Genomic DNA, 19,544 nt, shown 5'->3' with positions numbered 1-19,544 from the left:
AAGGTTGCATATCCTGCTAGTCATCTGGATTTGTTTACCCTCACAGGTGTGATAGCAAACCAAACCCAAACAGCATATTTGTTTCCAAATTATGATATGCCTGCATCAGTTACCTGCTACAGAAGCACATGATAAATTATGCAAACTGTACTGAACAGCTGGATTTTTCACAATGTGTTGAAAGAGACACAAACCTCACTGAAACAGTGCAATTTGATAACCACCTTTTCTGGACATCTTAAAGATCAGCCCTGATTAACAGCTCCCAGAATTGAGCTAAAAAAATTGAATGTACTTACAAAGTCCCGTAAAAAAATATTCACCATCTTAGTACCGTACTATATAAAGATTGAATAGGACAAAGGATAAAAATGGGATAGAAAACAAATGTTGATGCAGGTAGTGAGTTTTGTTACCTAATAGATGCATGGAGATAACTTTTTTTTTTTTTGGGGGGGGGGGGGGGGGAGGGGATTTATTCTTTGTGTTATTTAAATTTTTATCACAAGCATTGCAGAAGAAAAAAATATTTCAGTTCTAGTTATAGCATCATTTAATCTGGGAGTTCCCAGTCAATGAGACAGTCAGTGACATGCCTGTAGGCTAATGAAACACTGAAGGAGGAGAAGGCAGCTTAATACAGATCATCTGGCAAACTCCTGCTTCTGTTGAAGCAATTACAAGCTTTGGCACTAGCTTAACAATGGGATAGAAGGGAGAAGGAAAATACTTTAAACACCTACATTTTTCCATTTTAAAAGATTATGTTTTCACTTTCATTTAAAAAGAAATATATATATATGAAAAAAAAAAAAACACAAAACAAAACACAAAAACAACCTCTGCCCACCCATTCTCCTCAGATCACTAGCTCCAACTGTAGCATGGTTCAAACAAGGGTGCTTCAGCCAGAGGAGTCCCAGAGAGGAAGCACTGGGAGCTCTCTTCTGCTTCCCACTCTTCCTTATTGATTTCAACACAAAGATGATCCTCCCCATCTTCCCACACTCAGAGATGGGGGGCAGGATAGCTGTGCTGCCCCTGCCCAAATAATCCAGAAGCTGCTGTAGGCAGGAGGCCTCATATGTCCTTTCTGCAGTACTGCAGATGTACAAAGAGGTAACATTGATGAGCACATGCATTACAGGATGCAAAGAATGATACACTTTGCTCAGCTCTGTGAGAAAATGGAGCTTTTGTGGACTCAGGAGGGTTTCACTGCAAGGACTCTTCAGATCAAGGGCAAGTCAGAGTAACAGCCAAAATCATTACCAGCTCATGAACTTCACAGAAATGCTACAAATCTGATCTTAACTAAACCATTTGATCTGAGGAATCACACTGTTCATACTCATCTTCCTTTCAAATTTATTCAGGCAGAAAATATTTTAAATTGTGACTGCAAATGATATCATCAGTAGGGGAAGAGGCAATACAATGAAGAATAAATACCTGTGTTAAAAAACAGTGACCAGTAACAGAACAAGAAATTTGCCTACCTTGTCTTCAGGTTCACTTTTGGTTTCAGCTTTGCTTGGTGAGACCTTAAATATATTTGAGGAAAAACACCACAGAAAACAGTCATACCCAGCTCAATCTTTCAAAAGATCTGAAAGTTCATCTGTTTGAAACTAGCAGGTTTTTCCCCCCAGCACAGAGGTGAAAGTACTTTTTTTTTTTTCCCCTCTCACATATGAGAAAATTTCTACGACAAACATTTCTTAAGAGTAAGTTAAAGGCAGTGGCAAAGATGAAAAATATCTAGAGGAAAAGTGTTATTGAAGATTCTACAACCAAAAATCCATGAAAATGAACTTCAAGGTTTTACAAATCAAAATTTAAACATGCAAAAAATATTTAAGACAGCTAAATACCTACAAGTTTACAAGTACTTGTGCAGCAGAGGAAGTTCTCAGAGTAGGTCATCATTTTATCAAAACTGCACCATACCTACATCTGTCATCTCATGCCATTCTCTAAAACATCTATTTGGCTTCATTATTCCTCAGTGTTCATGACAGAGCACATTACATTTAGCTAAGCACATCCACAAGGGGTTTTTACAAGCACTCATTTTGAGCCATAGCCTTAAGACCTAGAGGAGAGCAATGGCTTACCAGTGTTTTAAAGAAACTCATGACGGAGTGGTTGTCCACTGCAGCAGCTGCCTGGGGGCTGTCTTGGTTTACCTCTGACTTTGCAGGTTGCTCAGCAGCAAGACTGTTGCCACTTGCCAAGTCCTGCCGTAGGTCGCTTCGGTTGCGGTCATCTATCTCCTAGAAGGAAAAAAAAAATGGGGCAGTTTCCTCAGTCCCAGCTTGCTTGATTTCCAGTGGAATGCAAAAGTAACATTTGTGACTTGCATTATGTTGCTCAAAGTCACAACCCTAATTCCAACCATATTTCTCCAGCCTACGTATTCAGAACAATTGAGCATTTATACATCTCTTTCCCCTCTTTTCTAATATATTCAGCATTTGCTGTTGATTGGAGGAACATTGTTCTGAGCTACCAAGTATAACAAACACAAGTAAAGTTGCACACAGCATCCTAAACAACACTGCTTTTCTCTTTTCAAGGCTGAACTTGTGAATAGGAATAAACACTGAGATTTTTAGCCTTTGATGGCTTGCTCAGTGTCTGATTGTACCATACAAAGATTGCTTCCGACACCCTATTATTCTGCAACTCCAGAAATAATTTATCTAGTAAATACCAACATGGTATAGGTTAAAAAGAAAAAAACACCACCACCACAAAGTAATTCTTCTGAGACAGATAGTTGTCTCCTCTCCTCCTGGAATTACATTCACCAGAGCCCCAGAATAGTTTCCCAGTGCTCAAGCACTCACATGTATGCAATATTCTTAAAGACTACTTAATTTCTATTTAGAAACCTAGACAAGGGTCTGTTTTATTTTTATTTATTTTTAAAACAAACAACATTTAGACCAGTTTTGGAGAGCTTGGCACCCTTCTGCACTTTTTTTTCCTGCCATTCTGGACACTTTTGCTTTCAGACTGCACAGGTAAAGCCAACACAAACTTTTTGCAGGACAGAACAGCTTGAGACAAATTCTCATGTCCAATTCAATATTTCCTTTTAAAGAGCACTACACATAATTATTAATATCCAAGTCTTATCAACAACACTTTTCCCTTTTGTTTATCTGTTTGTACTATAACTGACAGATCCAGCCCTGCATTTATTAGAGCAGTGAAGTGTGGTGACCTTGGTAGGAAAATTGAAATTTTACTGAATGGACCATCATAGCAGTTCTGTATTTCTCCAGAACTTATCTTCAGCTAGACTGAAGCACACACATGCTCAGTTAGGAAGCAGTGACTAGAGGAGCAGGTTTTAGGACACTAGATGCCCCAATGACTCTTTTCCCCGTACCAAGGAATTTAAAAGCAGTATTCATATAGGATTTTCAAAGACCCTACATTTCTATAGATCACTGAAGGAAGGAGAATAAACACACAGACAAGTTAAATCTTCAGAGGGCTAATTTGGGATCAGGAAAAATGAGCGTGGAGTGGCCAGTCTCAATGCAGCATTTAAGGAGTTAAACATACGTTTGACTTGCAAGAAGAGAATTCAGTTTAATTCTCCACCCACCATTTTCCAAATTTACCCATGAAGAAACACAGCACAGTAGTTCAGAAGGTTTCAACAGGCTATTTAGGAGTTGCTCGCAAAGGTTCTAACACGCCACTTTGTCCAACTGCCAGCTACAGGCCTGAGTCGTTCCAAGAACAATATGTCCCATGCAGACACACACGGCCACACCAGCTCCAGAAGCCCTTCCTCCGGGGATGCCATCTAAAGAGCTTTGGTTCTATGAAAAATGCTGGCTCTATTTCAGATATCAAAGGGGCAACAGAAACATGAGGCAAGAGACTGAAGAAGCAAAAAGCAGTATATACATTGCTAAACAAAATTTCATTAGCAAAGTACTTGATGCTATCAAAGAAAAATAAACTTACTTATTTTCACACATGTATAAACCCTTCTGAGGTGCATGCTGTTTAGGAGGAAGGGCTCTTTTTTGTTAGACACTACAACAAACAGTTATTATTAGCAGCAGATACAACCTGAAACAGTTGCAGAGGTGACAGTCACCACGACTGGCAGCACTAGAAATGCATCTCCTGCTATCGCCACACTGTCCAGATGTGGCAGCTATTGCAAACCATGCAGAGCTTCAGGCACAAAGCCATCGAAAAAATCCCTCCAGGCTTGCAGAACACAAACGGGCCATGTAGTGACCCATGGCACAAGAAGCCCCTACTCCAGAATTCCCAAGCCAAGACTGCTGCTAGACAGACAGATCTGGACTTTGACAGATAATGTGATCCATCTTGTGCTTTCATAGGGATACCACTGCAGGAAGGAATACAGGCTCAGGCCTTCAGTGTGAAAATCAAGCAGAGATAGTGCAAAGTCCTACAATATCACATTTTCTAAGCCACAGCCAAACAACCACAAAAACTTCTCCAGAAGCTCACTGTGTAATATTCTGTGCAAAGTCCCGAAGGCAAATAATAATGAAAGAAAACTCCAGAAATAACAGAAGAAAACTGACATTAGAAGTTAACAGTTCCTGTGTAAATGCTCAATTCATTTCTTTGGGGAGCCAAATTTGGGGGTAATAAACACCTTAAATACTTATACTGTAGCTTTAGTCCAGTCATTAGAAAAACATATCAAAAGAATATATTCCTGCCAGCACTTTTGTTTGTATGAATCATGGCTCAGTGAAACATTTCAGGCATATAATTTATCTTTTCTTTGGCTTACATAGTAAATGCTTCATGAATTCGTGAATTCTGTCCTTGTTTTAATTATGCTGTCTTCTGAATGTAGTTTTGTAGACCACAAAAATAAAGAGTGGTTCACCAAACACAGAATGTTTGTGCAGCTCGAGCTACAACTGTGGAGTCTCTCTCTTACTTACCAGCAATGTTATTTGTTATGTGCTGGCACCCAGTTCAGGGAAACTTTTCTTTAGCTTTTACAGATACTATAAGCCATAATCCACAAAAAAAAAAAAAAAAATAAAATGTTGGCAGCAATATCTGGATTTTTAGTATGATTATTTGGTAACTGTTTGAAGTTACTACAGTAACAGCAATTAAATTAGATTTGGTCATTCCTCCATCCTACATGGGAATGAACAACTTTAGAGGAAACAGAAGGCAACTGTGCTGCAAGGCAGAGCCACAGCCTTTGTTTTAGGAACAGAGTTAAGATCTGGCAACATGTCAGAAGTGTTTTGCTGCTACATCTTTCCCAGAAAAGGTCCTTATCAACTCTCCCCCATCCCCAACACATACTCCTTTGTATATTTGGGGAATGAAAGACAAAGCTTATAGACAGAAAGCCTAAGGATAAGGTTAAATTTTAACTCGATGTTGTTATATAGTTTCAGGACCCATGTATACTAACTTAAACCCTGATTTTATGAGCCCTCAAACATTTTCAATGCTCCAGCTTTAAGCATGCATGTGAAAGATGTACAGGCACTTTTGTTAAGTGTGACACCTGTGCTCAAGAAGGCACCAGGCATAAAAAAGCTGCTGTATGTGCTAAGATAATGCAAATACTTGTACATGTCAAACACCCCACAGCTGATTAGTGCTTGGGATTTCCTATTATCCCCATTAGAAGTTCAGCATATGAATAAGATGACAAATAGAACAGAATTCAAAATTAATCAAATTTAGATGTTCTACTTACACAGCATGAACCATAACATTTCACAGTCTGTAGTTCACAATCACAGCAAAATTGGAAATTATGAATTTTACATTTGTATATAAAATATATATTTTATAACCATTTTTTATTCTTGTGAGCCACAGGCAAAATTTATCCTTTGTGTGTATTAGTCATTAATATCTGTGGGGAGTTTATAAAGCTGAAAAACTTTAGTTTATAGCTGCAAATAGATGTGGCAGTAATGCACTGAATAGGTTATTCATTCAGTATTATTGACCCAGTTCTGTTTCTGTAGTGAAACACTTGATATTCTGCTAGGCTGAGACTATCAATTCTTTAAAGGCACATACATAACAGAGACACTGGTGATGGGTGTCTCCTTTGAAATGCAGGGGTCAAAAGTGTAACATTTAAGTCTTACAAACTAATTTTCAAAAATACCACAATAAGTTTATACAACTAATGAAAACTTCAATTTTGAGGAGACAAAATAGAAAAAAACAACACACAAAGAATAGCAATTGAAGAAGCCTTTGGGGATAACCTGCAGCATTGTCAGTACAAGCAGTGAGCATCCTGTGAGCTCACCTCAAGTGTTCAACACTATTAAAAGCATTAGTGATTACTCAGCAAATGTTGTTTAAAAGCCTGAACTAAAACAATAAAACTAATTCTCATTAGAATGGCACTTACACACAGATTCTGATAAGGAATCCATGAAACTATTTCTTTCCTCCCATTCCTGGTTTGGACAGGGCTTGAGATAGATCACCAGGTAGTATGGACTGACACTATTCCAGTGAGACTAGTAAGAGTTATGCTACTTGTTCACAATCCAGGGGATGAACATTTTCAGTAGTTGCTGAAAATAAATCCTCCAGTGCATTTACTGATATTAGACTCTGCTGGAGGTATAAAAATCTTATCCTGCTGTCCTTAAAAAGTGTTTGCCTTGGGTATGCACCCGGGCTGAAGAGAAACTTTACTACAGTCAATGAACTATACCAGTGACAGATCTAACAACTGAGATGTTACACTCATCTATCCTAGTAACATAGGACTACTGTGGGCTTGGATTAGGTCTGACCAGTTGGTTATGATGATAATAGAATAAACAAGGAAGAAGTTGAATAAAATCGCTCCTTTATTACTACCTGCCATTCTGCTTTAGACAAAATGCAAGTGTTAGGGCTACAAAGTGGCTGCTGCTAAAAGCAGCAACAAATTTCCATCCATGATGCTTAACAAACCACACTGAATTCCTGCCTATTTTCAGATCCTTTCTTTGACTAGCAAGCTCTCTCAGATAGGTTATTCTATATTGCATTCTCCTGTAAAAATCATTTCTAAAGACTGTATTTGTTTGACTAAAAGTCACAAAGAGCACAGAAATTGTTACTGTATATTATTCCTTTTGCTGGTATGTGCAGGATGCAACAATAAGCTATTGTTCAAGAAAAGTGACCATCTTATACTAATTTATTCAAACCATTCAGTATCAAATTCCAAAATCATCAAGTACAAGAAACAATTTTGCTTTCAGGTAATTCTGCCTTCATCTGTAGCTGGCTGATGTTCACTATTAAGACTATTGGAGCACGAACACAGCTACCTTGCCTACGCCTTTCACAGCAATGCAAAGGAACTGAAACCCTCAGCCAGGTGCCAACACTGAGCCATGGAGCAGGCATCAGAGTTATTATTGCTCTGCCATTGGTTCTTCTCCCAGCCACCCCTCCAGGGGTTACCTACAATAATTTTAAGAGCAAAACCAACTCACTCACTGAGCCACCATGACATCAGTTTGTCCTGGGCTATAATCATTATTCCTAGGAGGTGTCATTGTGACATGGAAATTCCTAACCCAGCACTTGCCTTCCCCGGTGGGATGCCATTTGAAGTTCTCTGTGATCTGGCAGCTTCTTGCACTTCACTGCACCCGTCGGGAGCGTCTAAAGCCCTTGTTTCCTTCTGGGTGGGAGTCTGCTCTTGGCTCCTTTCCTTCCCCTTCTCCAGTTTGAAGATCTTGTCAAAAAAGTTTACTTGTTTTGGCTTCAGTGTGGCTGTAGATTCTCCGTCAGGTATCCCAGGTGCTGCTAGGCTGCTGTGGTGAGGCACTGATGCTGACTGGGCCTGGGCCAGGATTTTATGGGTGCCAGGCTGTGGCGCAGCTGCCGTGGGCAAGGCCGTGCTGTCACTTGGCGCTTTGTTCACGTTGGGCGCCTCCGAGCTGACATCAAGCTTCGCCGATCCAACTGATGAGTCTGATGCTGGATCTTCAGTACGCCCTGGTACAGACCATGAAAACGCGAAGACAGAGAGGGGTTTAGCAGATGGCAGGGCCCTGCTGGCAGTGCTCCCAGCAACCTCCCCGCCTGCAGCGCCGGCGCTCTGCTCCTTTGTCTTTGGGGAAGAAGCGGCCGCATTATCCCGCGCAACACTTGCCTTCGCATCAACTGCAAACAAGCATAAAACAGCAATTATCCCACACAGCAAAGTTATACAGGTTGTACAATTAATTGCGGTCACTTCGCTACTTAATAAACTAAGTAGTTCGGAACGTGAAGCCCCAGGGAGGACCACACACAGCATGGCTTGTTTCAGGACCCCGTTGTTTTCCTGCACTAAACACGAGCTGTAGCTCATCAATTGGACCTGCCCATCTGATTTTCCTTCCTCTGTCATTCCTTACTGATGTTGGCGCAAATTATGTTCTACACAGCCCCTGCTCAGCTGTGTCAGGTCGTGGCTGAGGTTTTGGAGCGCTCAACCTGGCAGACGTGCTAAAAGAAAAAAAAAAAAACAGCCCTGATGCCTTTAGCATTTTAATCGAGTGGACTGGGTGATTTCATTTCATCTGAGAATATGTTACCTTCCAATTAAATACATTATATGTGAAAGCATCAATAAAACTTAAGACAGTTTTACATTAATATTACACTTTCCTTTGTCAAAACTAGACATAAATAAAGACTGGAGACAGAGAGGACTGATTTTGTTTCCTGGCTTGCCAAATTCCCCAAGGCCTGTGCAGTCACAACGTATTTCATTCATTTTTCCAATGCTGTTGCCTTGCTGCCTACTCTCTATAGTAGAGTTTCTACTTTTTTCCTCTATTTTCTGTAGGTTAGTTTAAGCCTGATTCGAATAGTTACAAATCATATCTGAACAAGGCCTTTTATCCTTTTGTTTTTGACTTTTTTCACCCAAAAGCAATATGGATCTATCACATTTCTTTCCCAAATAAACAAAAAAAAAAATCTCAAGTAATTCCTGCTTGTGTACTCACAGCCATTACACTTTAGATTTAAAAAGTCTTTCATCTTAGAAGTATATTTTATGATTTTTATTACAATTGCAGTTTGGTAAGACAGCTGAGGTGAAAATCCCTAATCCTGTATGTGCATATGGAAACAGTAGGTTCTTGCTTTATAGAAGACAAAAGGAAGACAAAAATGAGAAAAAAATCTCTTATATCTGCTTTGTGTATGGGAGGCCAAATCAGACTGCTCATGTGGTGTGAAACCCCTGAAAACAAGAAGAATCTTGTACAGAGGTAAATCTTACATTTTGAGCTTCTATTCTCTGCTTTGACTGGAATATGTATCTATTTTCCCTGTTATTAACCAGCACAGATTTCAAGCATAAATTTAGGTCTACTTAATTATAGCTGTGCTAAACTGTCAGTCTCAAACTGACTTGCTAAATATTAATTTAAAAATTGCTGGTTTCAGTGTAAAATAGAAATCATTTTAAATAATTATAATTGTCTTTAGTCAATATTATGCCCTTTGGATTTTACTGTAACAGAAATGAAACCCTAGTTGCCAATAAAACTTGACTAAAATGCTTGTCTTCCACAGTACACACTTTCAGCATTGTTTCATTTTTAAAATTCCTTTTCATGATAAGGAAAACTGAACAGAATAATCACAGCTTCTAAAACTACCAGTTCGCTTTTCACAGCAGAATTACACTAACATTCTGATCCTCCCCACCAAGGATTTTGCATAACAGACAGCAGCAGGCACGGTACAACATGTGTCCTTATCCATTTCATGCTCTCCTCCTGTGGCCGTGCTCAGGGCTCCTAGCCACATCTCTGTGCAGAACAAGAGCAGAGCCCACATCCACAAATACTGCCTGGTTCCCATCAGCAAGCATCCAGGGACTGGAAGTCCCTGCTTCCGGAGGTGGGGGCTTCCAAAAAAAAAAAAAAAAAAAAAAAAAAAAAAAAAAAAAAAAAAAAAAGAGAGAAAGAAAAAGAAGAAGATGTACTGCATACTGACATGCCAGCATTTACATCAAGTGAATTTACTGAAATACTCTCCAGCAGCAGGAGCAACAGCTGACAAAGCAAGGCCTGCTGCTGCAAGATTCACAACTGAGGCCAGCACTTCTCCAGCCACCAGGAGGGCTGCCTCTCAGCTTCTCTGCTTCCAACATTTTAAGTCTGACATTTGCTTTCTTATTGTTTTTTTGTGCATATGCAAGCATGCAGAGGGGTGAGAGCACATCAGTACATCCTGTTCTGTCCAGGGTAATAAATTTTCATTTCTTTGTGCTCTCTAATAGAGAAAATTTCTTTCCCTGGATTCTTCGTTACTATTCATGTAAGAAAATGACTCATGCTGGCAAGACTCGTTTGCCACTAATATTCTTCTACAATATTCCATGAACACCCATTTCAACATAATGACATGCAAAGAAAAGGTACAAATAATTAGCTATTTTACCACCATCGTATCTGTCACGGCCACTAGGCGTCAGTTTCCTAAGCCTCCTGTAGTACTATGAGAAAAGAACTGAAGCACTGACTTCTAATTATAGTTGGAAACTTGGGAAGGAAGTAAAGAAGCAAGCCCTTCCCCAGCTAAAGTAGAAAAAAAAACATCCACTGGAAAATAATTGTAATAAATGCTGAACTCCTGTTTTATGTAATAGATTAAAAATGAAGTACAGAAAAGCTGTCTTTAGTATAAAAATAGACATATAAGCTCATCATGAAGAAACCAACTAAACAAAAAGTAGCTCATGAACCTATCAAGCTCCTTTTATCTCTAATTATCATAGAAGGAATGAAAGACCTGGAAAATATCACTGGCATGAGCTCTGCAGCATGTCTTTTGTGTCAAAACAGTTCAAACAGTTTCAGGGAAAGTCTGCTCAGACACCAGGCAAGGCAGATCCTACCACCAGAGAGGAGACATTCATGTGGTGGGCTGAACAGAAGGATTTGACTCATGCCATATTCTCAGCAAACTGTGGAGGAGAAAGTTTTTGAAATCACGTTGTTTGGATGAAAATGTTGCAGTTTTGACAATGTTTTCCAACCCCTCAACACTTCCATTTCAGCCTCTTTTCATTCCCACAAAGGGATTCATTTTTAACCAAGTCCTTACTATTGCTTGTAAATGCACAATGATGTCCACAAGATTTGGGAACACCTTCACAGATGCCCTTTTCCAACTGATTTCTCCCAATTAGCTGGCTGAAGCTTAACCCACCTCTCAGCAAGTTCACTGGCACTTGAACTCAAATCCCAACTGCTTGTTCCTTTCAGTTGTTTCTATTTTACAGCACTTTAAACCTCTGTACCCACCCAGGAGGCTTCCACTATCCCATTTCTCTGTCAGACCCTTGATAATAAAAGCACACCATTTGTTGCATTCATTCATAGATAGACAGCCATAAGACAGACTTTTTTTTTTTTTAAACACAGAAGTACCATTCTTTTCCAAATTACTCTGCAAGAAGCAGAGTTAGGAACAGAAGCAAAGCCTCCAATATTCTAGGTCACTTCTGCAAGTGGATCAAAGCACTTCACCCTGAATAAGATTAATAACAGCTCTGAAACTAAAATCAACGCACAATCTGCAGCACTGCTGAGAGATTACATTTCTTACCACTACTACACAGGCATTTCACTGTCAAGTGTTTATCAACAGATAACCACACTACAGGTTTATCCTTCCTTTCCCTTTACTTCAGCAGGATATGTAAAAAAAAAAAAAAAAACAAAACAAAACAAAACAGTATTTCAGCTGCAAAGTCCAACTTGTGTAAGACCACCCTAGAGTTAAGGATATTTTTCTGTGCTAGATTTGACATATAATTTTTTTTAATCAAAAACTGCGCAGCAACTCATTTTTAGCTGCTGAATGAGGAAGAGCTTTAATTGCCAAGGTCCTCACAGATATCTCCTGCTATGGGCTACTACTGTGTGAAGGACATGCCATAAAATAAGTGCTAGGTTTTCTGCTATTGATGCTTTGGACAACAGAAAAAAATCCATCTAGTGTTTGCATGGGAGACACCACCCCACCCCCCAAAAAAAACAAAGCCAAAAAAACAGTGTTGTGATGAGACTACATGAATTTTCAGAAGCATCAGAGTTCCAAATTAAGACTTTCCCTCCTTTCTTAAAAGGAAAAAATACATTAATATTCTTTTCCAATCTTTCTTGTCCCACATTACTTCTTAAAAAAGGCCATCAAAGAACATTAAGAAGTCAGGATAAAATTTGCTATCCTTTTGCTCACAAAGCAAGATGTCAATAAATAGCAGTAAGGGCACCACTACTACTTCAATGGCTTTACAGAAAGAGAAGGTGGATGATAGCACTGTGCAACGTCCGCAGCCCTGGTAATCAGAAGCAGAAAAGGCAAGCAATGGAAAGAATCCCTGAGCCCACACATCTGTCAGCCTGTTTGAGCAGAAGCAGCAGAGAACCAGTCACCAATCTGCTCACCCAGATGTGAAGCAGATGGTTACGGGGCCCTTCCAAATAACATTACTTCCCCTAGTCATATTAAGTTAGTTCTCTGCGTTACTTTTTTCCCCATTATATTAGCAGATATGGATTTCATAGACTCATTTATCAGCTATACTATTTAACACAGAGCACATGGTCAGATCACTAGCAATCACAAAAATGCAAGCTAATAAGACAAAGGCCACAAACACATCTATTAATGAAATCCTCTTGCTTCACTTGCCTTTTGCAGCTCTGTTGTCTTCTCTAGGAATGCTTACTTTACGGATATAAAATAGATCGCTGTATTTTTTTAATAGAAATATCAACTACATTTTCTATAAGAATAACTTCTATTTCCAAGAAGCATTCACTTCTTTATCACCAACGCCTTGATTAAATTATAGAAACTAGTGCAATTTCAGTGCTGTCTACATAGTTAATGACTTAACTGCTGCTTAAACATTAATAAAATTAAAATATGTGTAATATTATCATAGGCCAGTCAATTTTTTCAACTTGCTACATAAAACAGTTTAATAATTACATTAATTAGGTAATCCATTTAAGTAAAACATACTTCCTTTTATGTATTTAAAAGAAACAAATCACCATACATTTACTTCCTAAGACTTCAGACAGTGTAAATCATCTGGCTTTTATTTACTGCCCAGAACCCTGCTAGCTTGCACGACCAGAAACACAACTACAGGCTATTATTTTTTAGTGGACAACCATTTAAACTGATTTCTTATAGCTAGATGACATTCAGAAATTAGTCACAGAGTCGAGATTCTGAACTGTAATCAGTACCATCTACATATCCCCATACCTATCTTGATTATTTCTCTTTTTTTTTTTTTTTTTTTTTTTAAACTAGATGCAAGTCTGATAAGTTTCTCTTAACAACAAGTAATAGAACTTTTTCTCTCCTTACAGAGATTGGAGAGAATAGTTGGCTTTCATTATTTTCTGAGAACAGAAATAAATCCAATACGAGGAAAACACTGACAAAATTAACTTGGCTGGATCTTCAGTGTTGTAAAATGTAGCAACGCTGCTACAAATGAGCACTGCTGAACACTGGTCAAGAAGGCTCCAAAGCCAACAAGAGGTAGTAGGAGAAATTAATGAGGTGCTGAAAGACAAGGAGAGAGAGAGACACATCTGTGGCTGAGAGCAATTGCCCGTGAATACGTGGAGACAACTTCTTAAGATTGTTTGCAGCCCAATTTTTCAGCCCAATTTTTAGTGGTCAGGCCATATACTTCACACCAGATTTTCAAAAAAGGGTGTGAACATTTAAAGCAGTCTCAGCTGCTGACAGGCACCTCTCCCTGGGGAGCCCAAGGTTCAGCTTTACCATCACTTGAAAGTCTGGTTGGTGTCCTGTTATGTACACCATGAAATAGGTCTGAAATGGGATGTACTAACTCAGCAGTGATGTACCCACACCCCTGCAAAAGTACCTGATATCTCTCTCCTTTTGTTCTTTACAAAGTATAAAAAAGCACTGTGCAAGAACCAAGCCATTCTAGATACCATTCTTCCAGACTAACACCCCCAGTTTACACACAAGGGCATATCAACATGATTTTGTTAATGTACAGATAAAGAGAAAACTCCACCCTTATGCTCCGGTTACCCAGGTACTTGGTGAATAACATCCAACACGTCCTGTAACAGTAGAGAGGTGGTCATGGTTACATTAGTCTTTTATGACACAGTTTGAATAAACTTCTAGTAAATAAGACTAACCTCTGGCAGTATTTTCAGCTGTACTACATTCTTAGCTTTCACTTATCTAGCTCTCTAAACTACCGTGCCATAACTCAATTCTAGAAAATTTAAGGTGACAGATGCATTTTATTTATGAAGATACCACTGCAGATTAGACAGACATGCCCCTCTCTCTCCAAGGCGTACTACCTCTAAAATGAGAGCAAAGTAGACTTCTGTGTATGCTGCTCTGACTGAGAATGGGCTTGGCAAAGGAAAGCATCCTGACCAAGAGTGCAGACATTTGCCCCCTGGAAGTTACTCCTCCACAGAAGCTGGGAAATGTTTTAAAGTTTAACATATTTACTTTCTAGCCTGCATAGATCTACATTCTTAGACACATTCAGTAACTTCTTTGTTTGTTTTTTGATAATCTCCTCTCCAGACTATCAGTTTCCACACTAGCAGATATTTCAGTCTGGCATCTGAGCACAATGATCTCACTTGGTAACTCCCTGCTAGCATTAGGGATGCCATGAAATTATTTAAAGACAACTTGTTCTCCCTCAGAAACGTGCACTTCTGCCTCCTTCCATCCTGCAGAACAGCTTCCCATCGCATCCCCCACAAACACAGAGCCTTGCTAACAAGCCAGCTCATCCTTGCATTGATGTCATTGACACATTATGCCCCAGTTTGTGCTCTGAGACTCCTCAGAGACTTCTTAGAGGCACAATTTCCTCCAGAACCCCAGCAGAAGCAGTTTATCACAGGACACCCTGAAAGGGACCAGTATCAAAATGTGCCTATACTATCATACTTCATGCTAACCAAATTCTGTGGTCTAATAACCCCTTTGGGGGACCAAAAGCAGAACCAAGCTCCTAGAATAATTAAACAGATTCCTGAGGACTTGGAATTAATTTCCTATTTCATTTTTTTGAAATATTTTAACTCTCAAGTTTCTGAGCAGCTGCATATGTTGATTCATAGGTAAGAATCAAAATATAATCTCATGTTTTAATATGAGACTGTATATCACCATTTATTGTTGTTCCAGCATAAACTTCTCTCTCTGTCTGGTGGCAAAAGAGACATAAATGCTGCCCGGTACATACCTCCACCATTCTTTGCAGGAGGATGAGCCTGAACAAATACAGCAGATCCATTTTTGACACTGGTAGGAGATTCAGGTAGAGCCTGAAATACCAGATAAAATAGTTCTTAGAATTAGACATACCAGGACATTTGAAAAGTATTGACTTCTCAATAAGTTGTAGTCAAAGAAGATGAAAAGGGCCAGCTCTTGATTACCTGATAACTTATCACTGGGCATGCACTGTCTTCTTTAACTTCCTCTGGGACACTCACTGTATTACCCATAGCTCCTGTGAGATGGGGAAAAAAAAAAAAAAAGAAAATGTACCTTCTTTCCCATTAATAGATTTACTACCTAACTAAAATTAAGAGACAGCCAATGGCAACAGACTTTGATAGCCTGTTAAATTCCTTGTAAGCCCCACCTGCTTGCCCCAAAGCACCTGTCCTTGTCATCAGTCTGCACCCACCAGTCTGCACCCACCAGAAGTATTCAAAGCAGATTACACACAGGGGTCACAGCTGCTCTCTGCAAATGGCACAGATTAATGAATTCTTCTTTCTTGAAGAAAACTAGATACCATTGCTCCAGCATCATTTTGTTAGGACTCAGTAGATAGGAAAGATGTGTGGAGTTAGTAGCAGAATAAAATGACAAAGACCAAATAATATGAATGAATTATAGCAGCTTTGTAGGGTTTCGCCTTTTTTTTTTTTTTTTTTTTTTTTTTTTTTAAATGTGAGAAAAAGATGAACAGAAAAGAGGCAGCATGCAAAGAAATCACGCACGTTCACGTGTTAGTTCTGAAAATCTGGCCCTGTGTGGTAAGTCGTTCTGTATAGCAAATCCTACAGAGAAACTATCCCGTTGAATATGGCTGTGAAAGTATGGGGCAGCTCTAGGCAGATCCACGGGTCAGTTGCAGCTCACAGATACACAGATGTTTTCTCAGCTAGCTGGAGCTGCAGCAAGACAGAAGCAATGCAAACCAGCCACCACTGACTTCATCTGTGGTCTTGGATGCATTTTTCAAGTAAGCTGCATCTTGTGTTGTCACAACAGCAGCATTACTGCTACCCAAACTGGGCAGTTTGGAACAGCTTTCTCATGTTCGCACCTACTGGAGTCAGATCTCTGACTGCAATAAAAGCATAATTCTATCTAGTTAATTAACATTAAGTCATTAGATAATTCAATGTTTATTTAAACTGTTCTTATTTCCCTAAAGTGTGTTTAAGGAGCAGTATATTTGATTCAATTTTAGAATTTTTTCAATTCAATCTTTCCTATGTAGAAGTATACATTCAACTGTGTTGTCTTTTCCCCCTTATGTATATTTATGTGCCCTGTGGACTGTGAATTCCTTGGGACCAAACACACTCCCTGCAACATGGTTGAAGGCTGAGGGTGGAGGAAGGCTCCTGTTGACTTTGGCTCAGGATATACATACATATGGAGCATTAAAGCTGCACAAGCAAACAATAAGGGGAGATGCTTCTGAGCCATGCCTTGAAATAGGAAGGTCTCCAGAGAGAGGAAGGCTGAGGGCTGCAGCCCCACTCCAACCTCAGTGCTCATCCTGCTGGATTTCCTGCATGGGCACCATGGGTGCCAGGTGCTCCTCTGCTCCTTGCTGCTGTGCTGTGTGCCTGTATGGACCAGCGTAGCCGCAGAGGCGTGGAAGAGCAACTTCTTCCTTGGTGCTTTGACTAAACAGTAACAGCCTTTGACTATTAGAGAAAAGGAGGAAAAGAGCAGTTTTGCTAAATCACCTTCATTAGAATTTGAATCTCGGAAGCAGGGGGAACCTCTCATTTCGGCTTCCAGTTACTGCTTAGAGTTCCAGCTGGTTGTGCTTTTTTTGGTAACCTCAATCTACAAACTTTTGCTTGAGAGGGGTAATTCAGATCTGGTTTCTATTTTATGCTGCATCCTAGCTGACATGAAATCGAAGCTGGGCCTCTCTTCCAGGCATGGTTTTTGTTCTCTGAGTGCCCAGTGCTGAGCTGGACACTAAACAGCCCCGCTGATGCTGAAACATGAACGGAGGACATGTGATGCTGAGAAACGCTGCAGAAATAGTGGCTGTAGCACCGAGCCTTGATTTCAGACTGCTGAGTTGTTTTACAGGGATTTTATCTTCTCAGCTGATATTTCCACTATAAATCAGAACTTCTGATTTATTGTGGAAAACAGCCAACATCTCCCTGTGGATGTACAATGGCCTCTTGTCCTTGCTATGTAGTTCTGTCTCCTAGCAACATTAAGTATTATCCTATCGGAACGGAAGAAAACAAGATTCAAATCCTGCTGCTTAGTCTCAGTGATAAATTTAGTATCCAGTTGAATCTGGAGGATTTACTTTTGTTTTCCATTCACAAGGCCTCCTGGTTTATGCCAGGAGACAACTTAAGCAAAGGGTGGAATATTTGCAGGTTACGTGCTTCCTTTTTCACATGTGCTGTGAAATAAGCATATATCTGAGGGAAGTTGAGAAGCAAATTCCTATTTTTTCTTATTTATTTCTACAATGATTTGTAGCTTGATTCAGAATTACTCCTGTTTCCTGTCCAGCTCTACTCACGTCAAGTAAGTTATCTTTAACTGATACAGAGCAGAGATCATAGGCTCTGATTTCTGGCATATTTTGTCCTAGAAAAAAATGCCCATTTTCTACACTCAAGTTTATAATTCAGACTGAAATAAAACATGCACAAAGGCTACATGGAATTTTAAAAGATTTTCACTTTACCAGAAGCTGGAAAAGTCTTGGAGGCTATTTTTGATAAAAGAGCAGGACTAACTTCCTACATAACCACCTCAGAATATGTCTCCAGAGCACTGAATGCAGTGCTCCATCAAGAATGTATATTATAAATCTTCAGACTTACCTTCTTGCAGCAGTAGTTGATTATTACATTGCATTGGTTTTTGTATGGTGTAAGTAGTTGCCTTTTTATCATGCTCTGAGGCAAAAAGTGGATACAGAAAAAAAGGTGATAAGTCTGTGGCCATTTCTATGTGTACAGAACTCACTGTCCTAGCCCAGATCCTCCAGTAAAATTAGGAAAATATATATGCATGCATGCTTCTGCCTTATATTAAAGAAAAAATGAAAGGTCACTGCCACCTATAGACAAAACTGAGTATTGGCAGAAATGATAACAAATATAAAATGGTATCAAACTGGCAGAGATTCAAGATGCCAAGCAAGCAATGTCATAGCTATTCATTTCTGCCATAGCATCTAGGAACTGCTGCTGCAGAGACTACTGCTTCTGACTGCATGCATACGTGGCTCCAGATTTGCAAAAAACAAGAGCTCTGCTCGAAAAAATTAAATGGTTACATTTTTCCCAAAGTGCTTATGCCTCTAGTTTATACAAATAAATCATTTTTTCTCTTATTTGAAACATCTTCTCAGGTCTGTTTGAAGCTAGAAATATTAAATGTGGAGCCACAAGGATTTAGGAAAAAATAAAGGGCTCCCAGTGCCAACAAAAATTACATACACAGCATTGGTCTTCAGGAGCATTGAAGATCTGGCCATGTACCTGTTTCTAGTGGGTAGAACTAGATATTGTCAACTGCTGGAAACCTGTGTCCAGCTGTGAGTCTATCCTGGTAAATTAACTCGATCCCAGCCAAACCCAGTACAGAGTCCTACACTGTCACTTGGGTGTTGACTTGGTCTGTCTGTTGGGTGTTCTTGGTATGTCTCAGATATTAATCAGGGTTTATCTATGAGTGGTGCAACCACCAGGCAGCCCTGTCCTGCATGTGATAAGCACAAAGCTGGTCTCTGTAGTAAGCTGTGAGAACAGAGCTAACCCTCACCAAACCTGGGAGGTGTTGCTGGCATGATGTCTATGTTATTCACACAGGACAAGGCAATTCTCAAGGACTGAGAGGGGAAAAGAGAGGATCCTGATGCAAGAACATGTATATATATTTTTTTTTCCAAAATGAAAAGAAACCCTTAGAAATGACGAGGAACTGGAGTAAGCACATTCTTATCCTTGGGCTTCCTTTCTAGATATAGATTTTCTGATTAGGTTTCAAGGATTTTATCCTCGTGGGGGGCTCAACCAGACCCACTGGAATGCAGCCTGACTGGTTTAAAAAGGAACATTTGCTACCAGCCTCCCAGTCAGACACAGCTCAGAAACAGTTCCTGTCCCAAATTATGCTTCACTGCTTCAATTGTAATGCAGAAAGGAATCCAAAAGAGAAATAGTGTTTTTATC

At 39.6% G+C, this 19,544-nt stretch overlaps 1 protein-coding gene across 1 annotated transcript in view; it reads right to left on the bottom strand.

Annotated features, from left to right (window-relative positions):
• The window catches only part of BCAS1 (brain enriched myelin associated protein 1), a 46,521-nt gene extending 28,234 nt beyond the window's left edge, over positions 1–18,287 (bottom strand). The window contains exons 1-6 of the mRNA XM_082773055.1: positions 18,189–18,287; positions 15,513–15,586; positions 15,317–15,398; positions 7,601–8,013; positions 2,118–2,276; positions 1,500–1,544 (exon numbers count right to left, since the gene is read on the bottom strand). Of these exons, the coding sequence (XP_082629181.1) occupies positions 1,500–1,544; positions 2,118–2,276; positions 7,601–8,013; positions 15,317–15,398; positions 15,513–15,586; positions 18,189–18,222 (807 nt within the window). The 5' untranslated portion in view covers positions 18,223–18,287. The remainder of the gene's footprint in view (positions 1–1,499; positions 1,545–2,117; positions 2,277–7,600; positions 8,014–15,316; positions 15,399–15,512; positions 15,587–18,188) is intronic.
• Between the last annotated feature and the right edge of the window lie 1,257 nt (positions 18,288–19,544).

The sequence above is a fragment of the Aythya marila genome, assembly GCF_965140915.1.
Source record: "Aythya marila genome assembly, chromosome: 16".
In the NCBI taxonomy this organism is placed as follows: domain Eukaryota; kingdom Metazoa; phylum Chordata; class Aves; order Anseriformes; family Anatidae; genus Aythya; species Aythya marila.
This window is presented reverse-complemented; position numbering and strand designations above follow the sequence as displayed.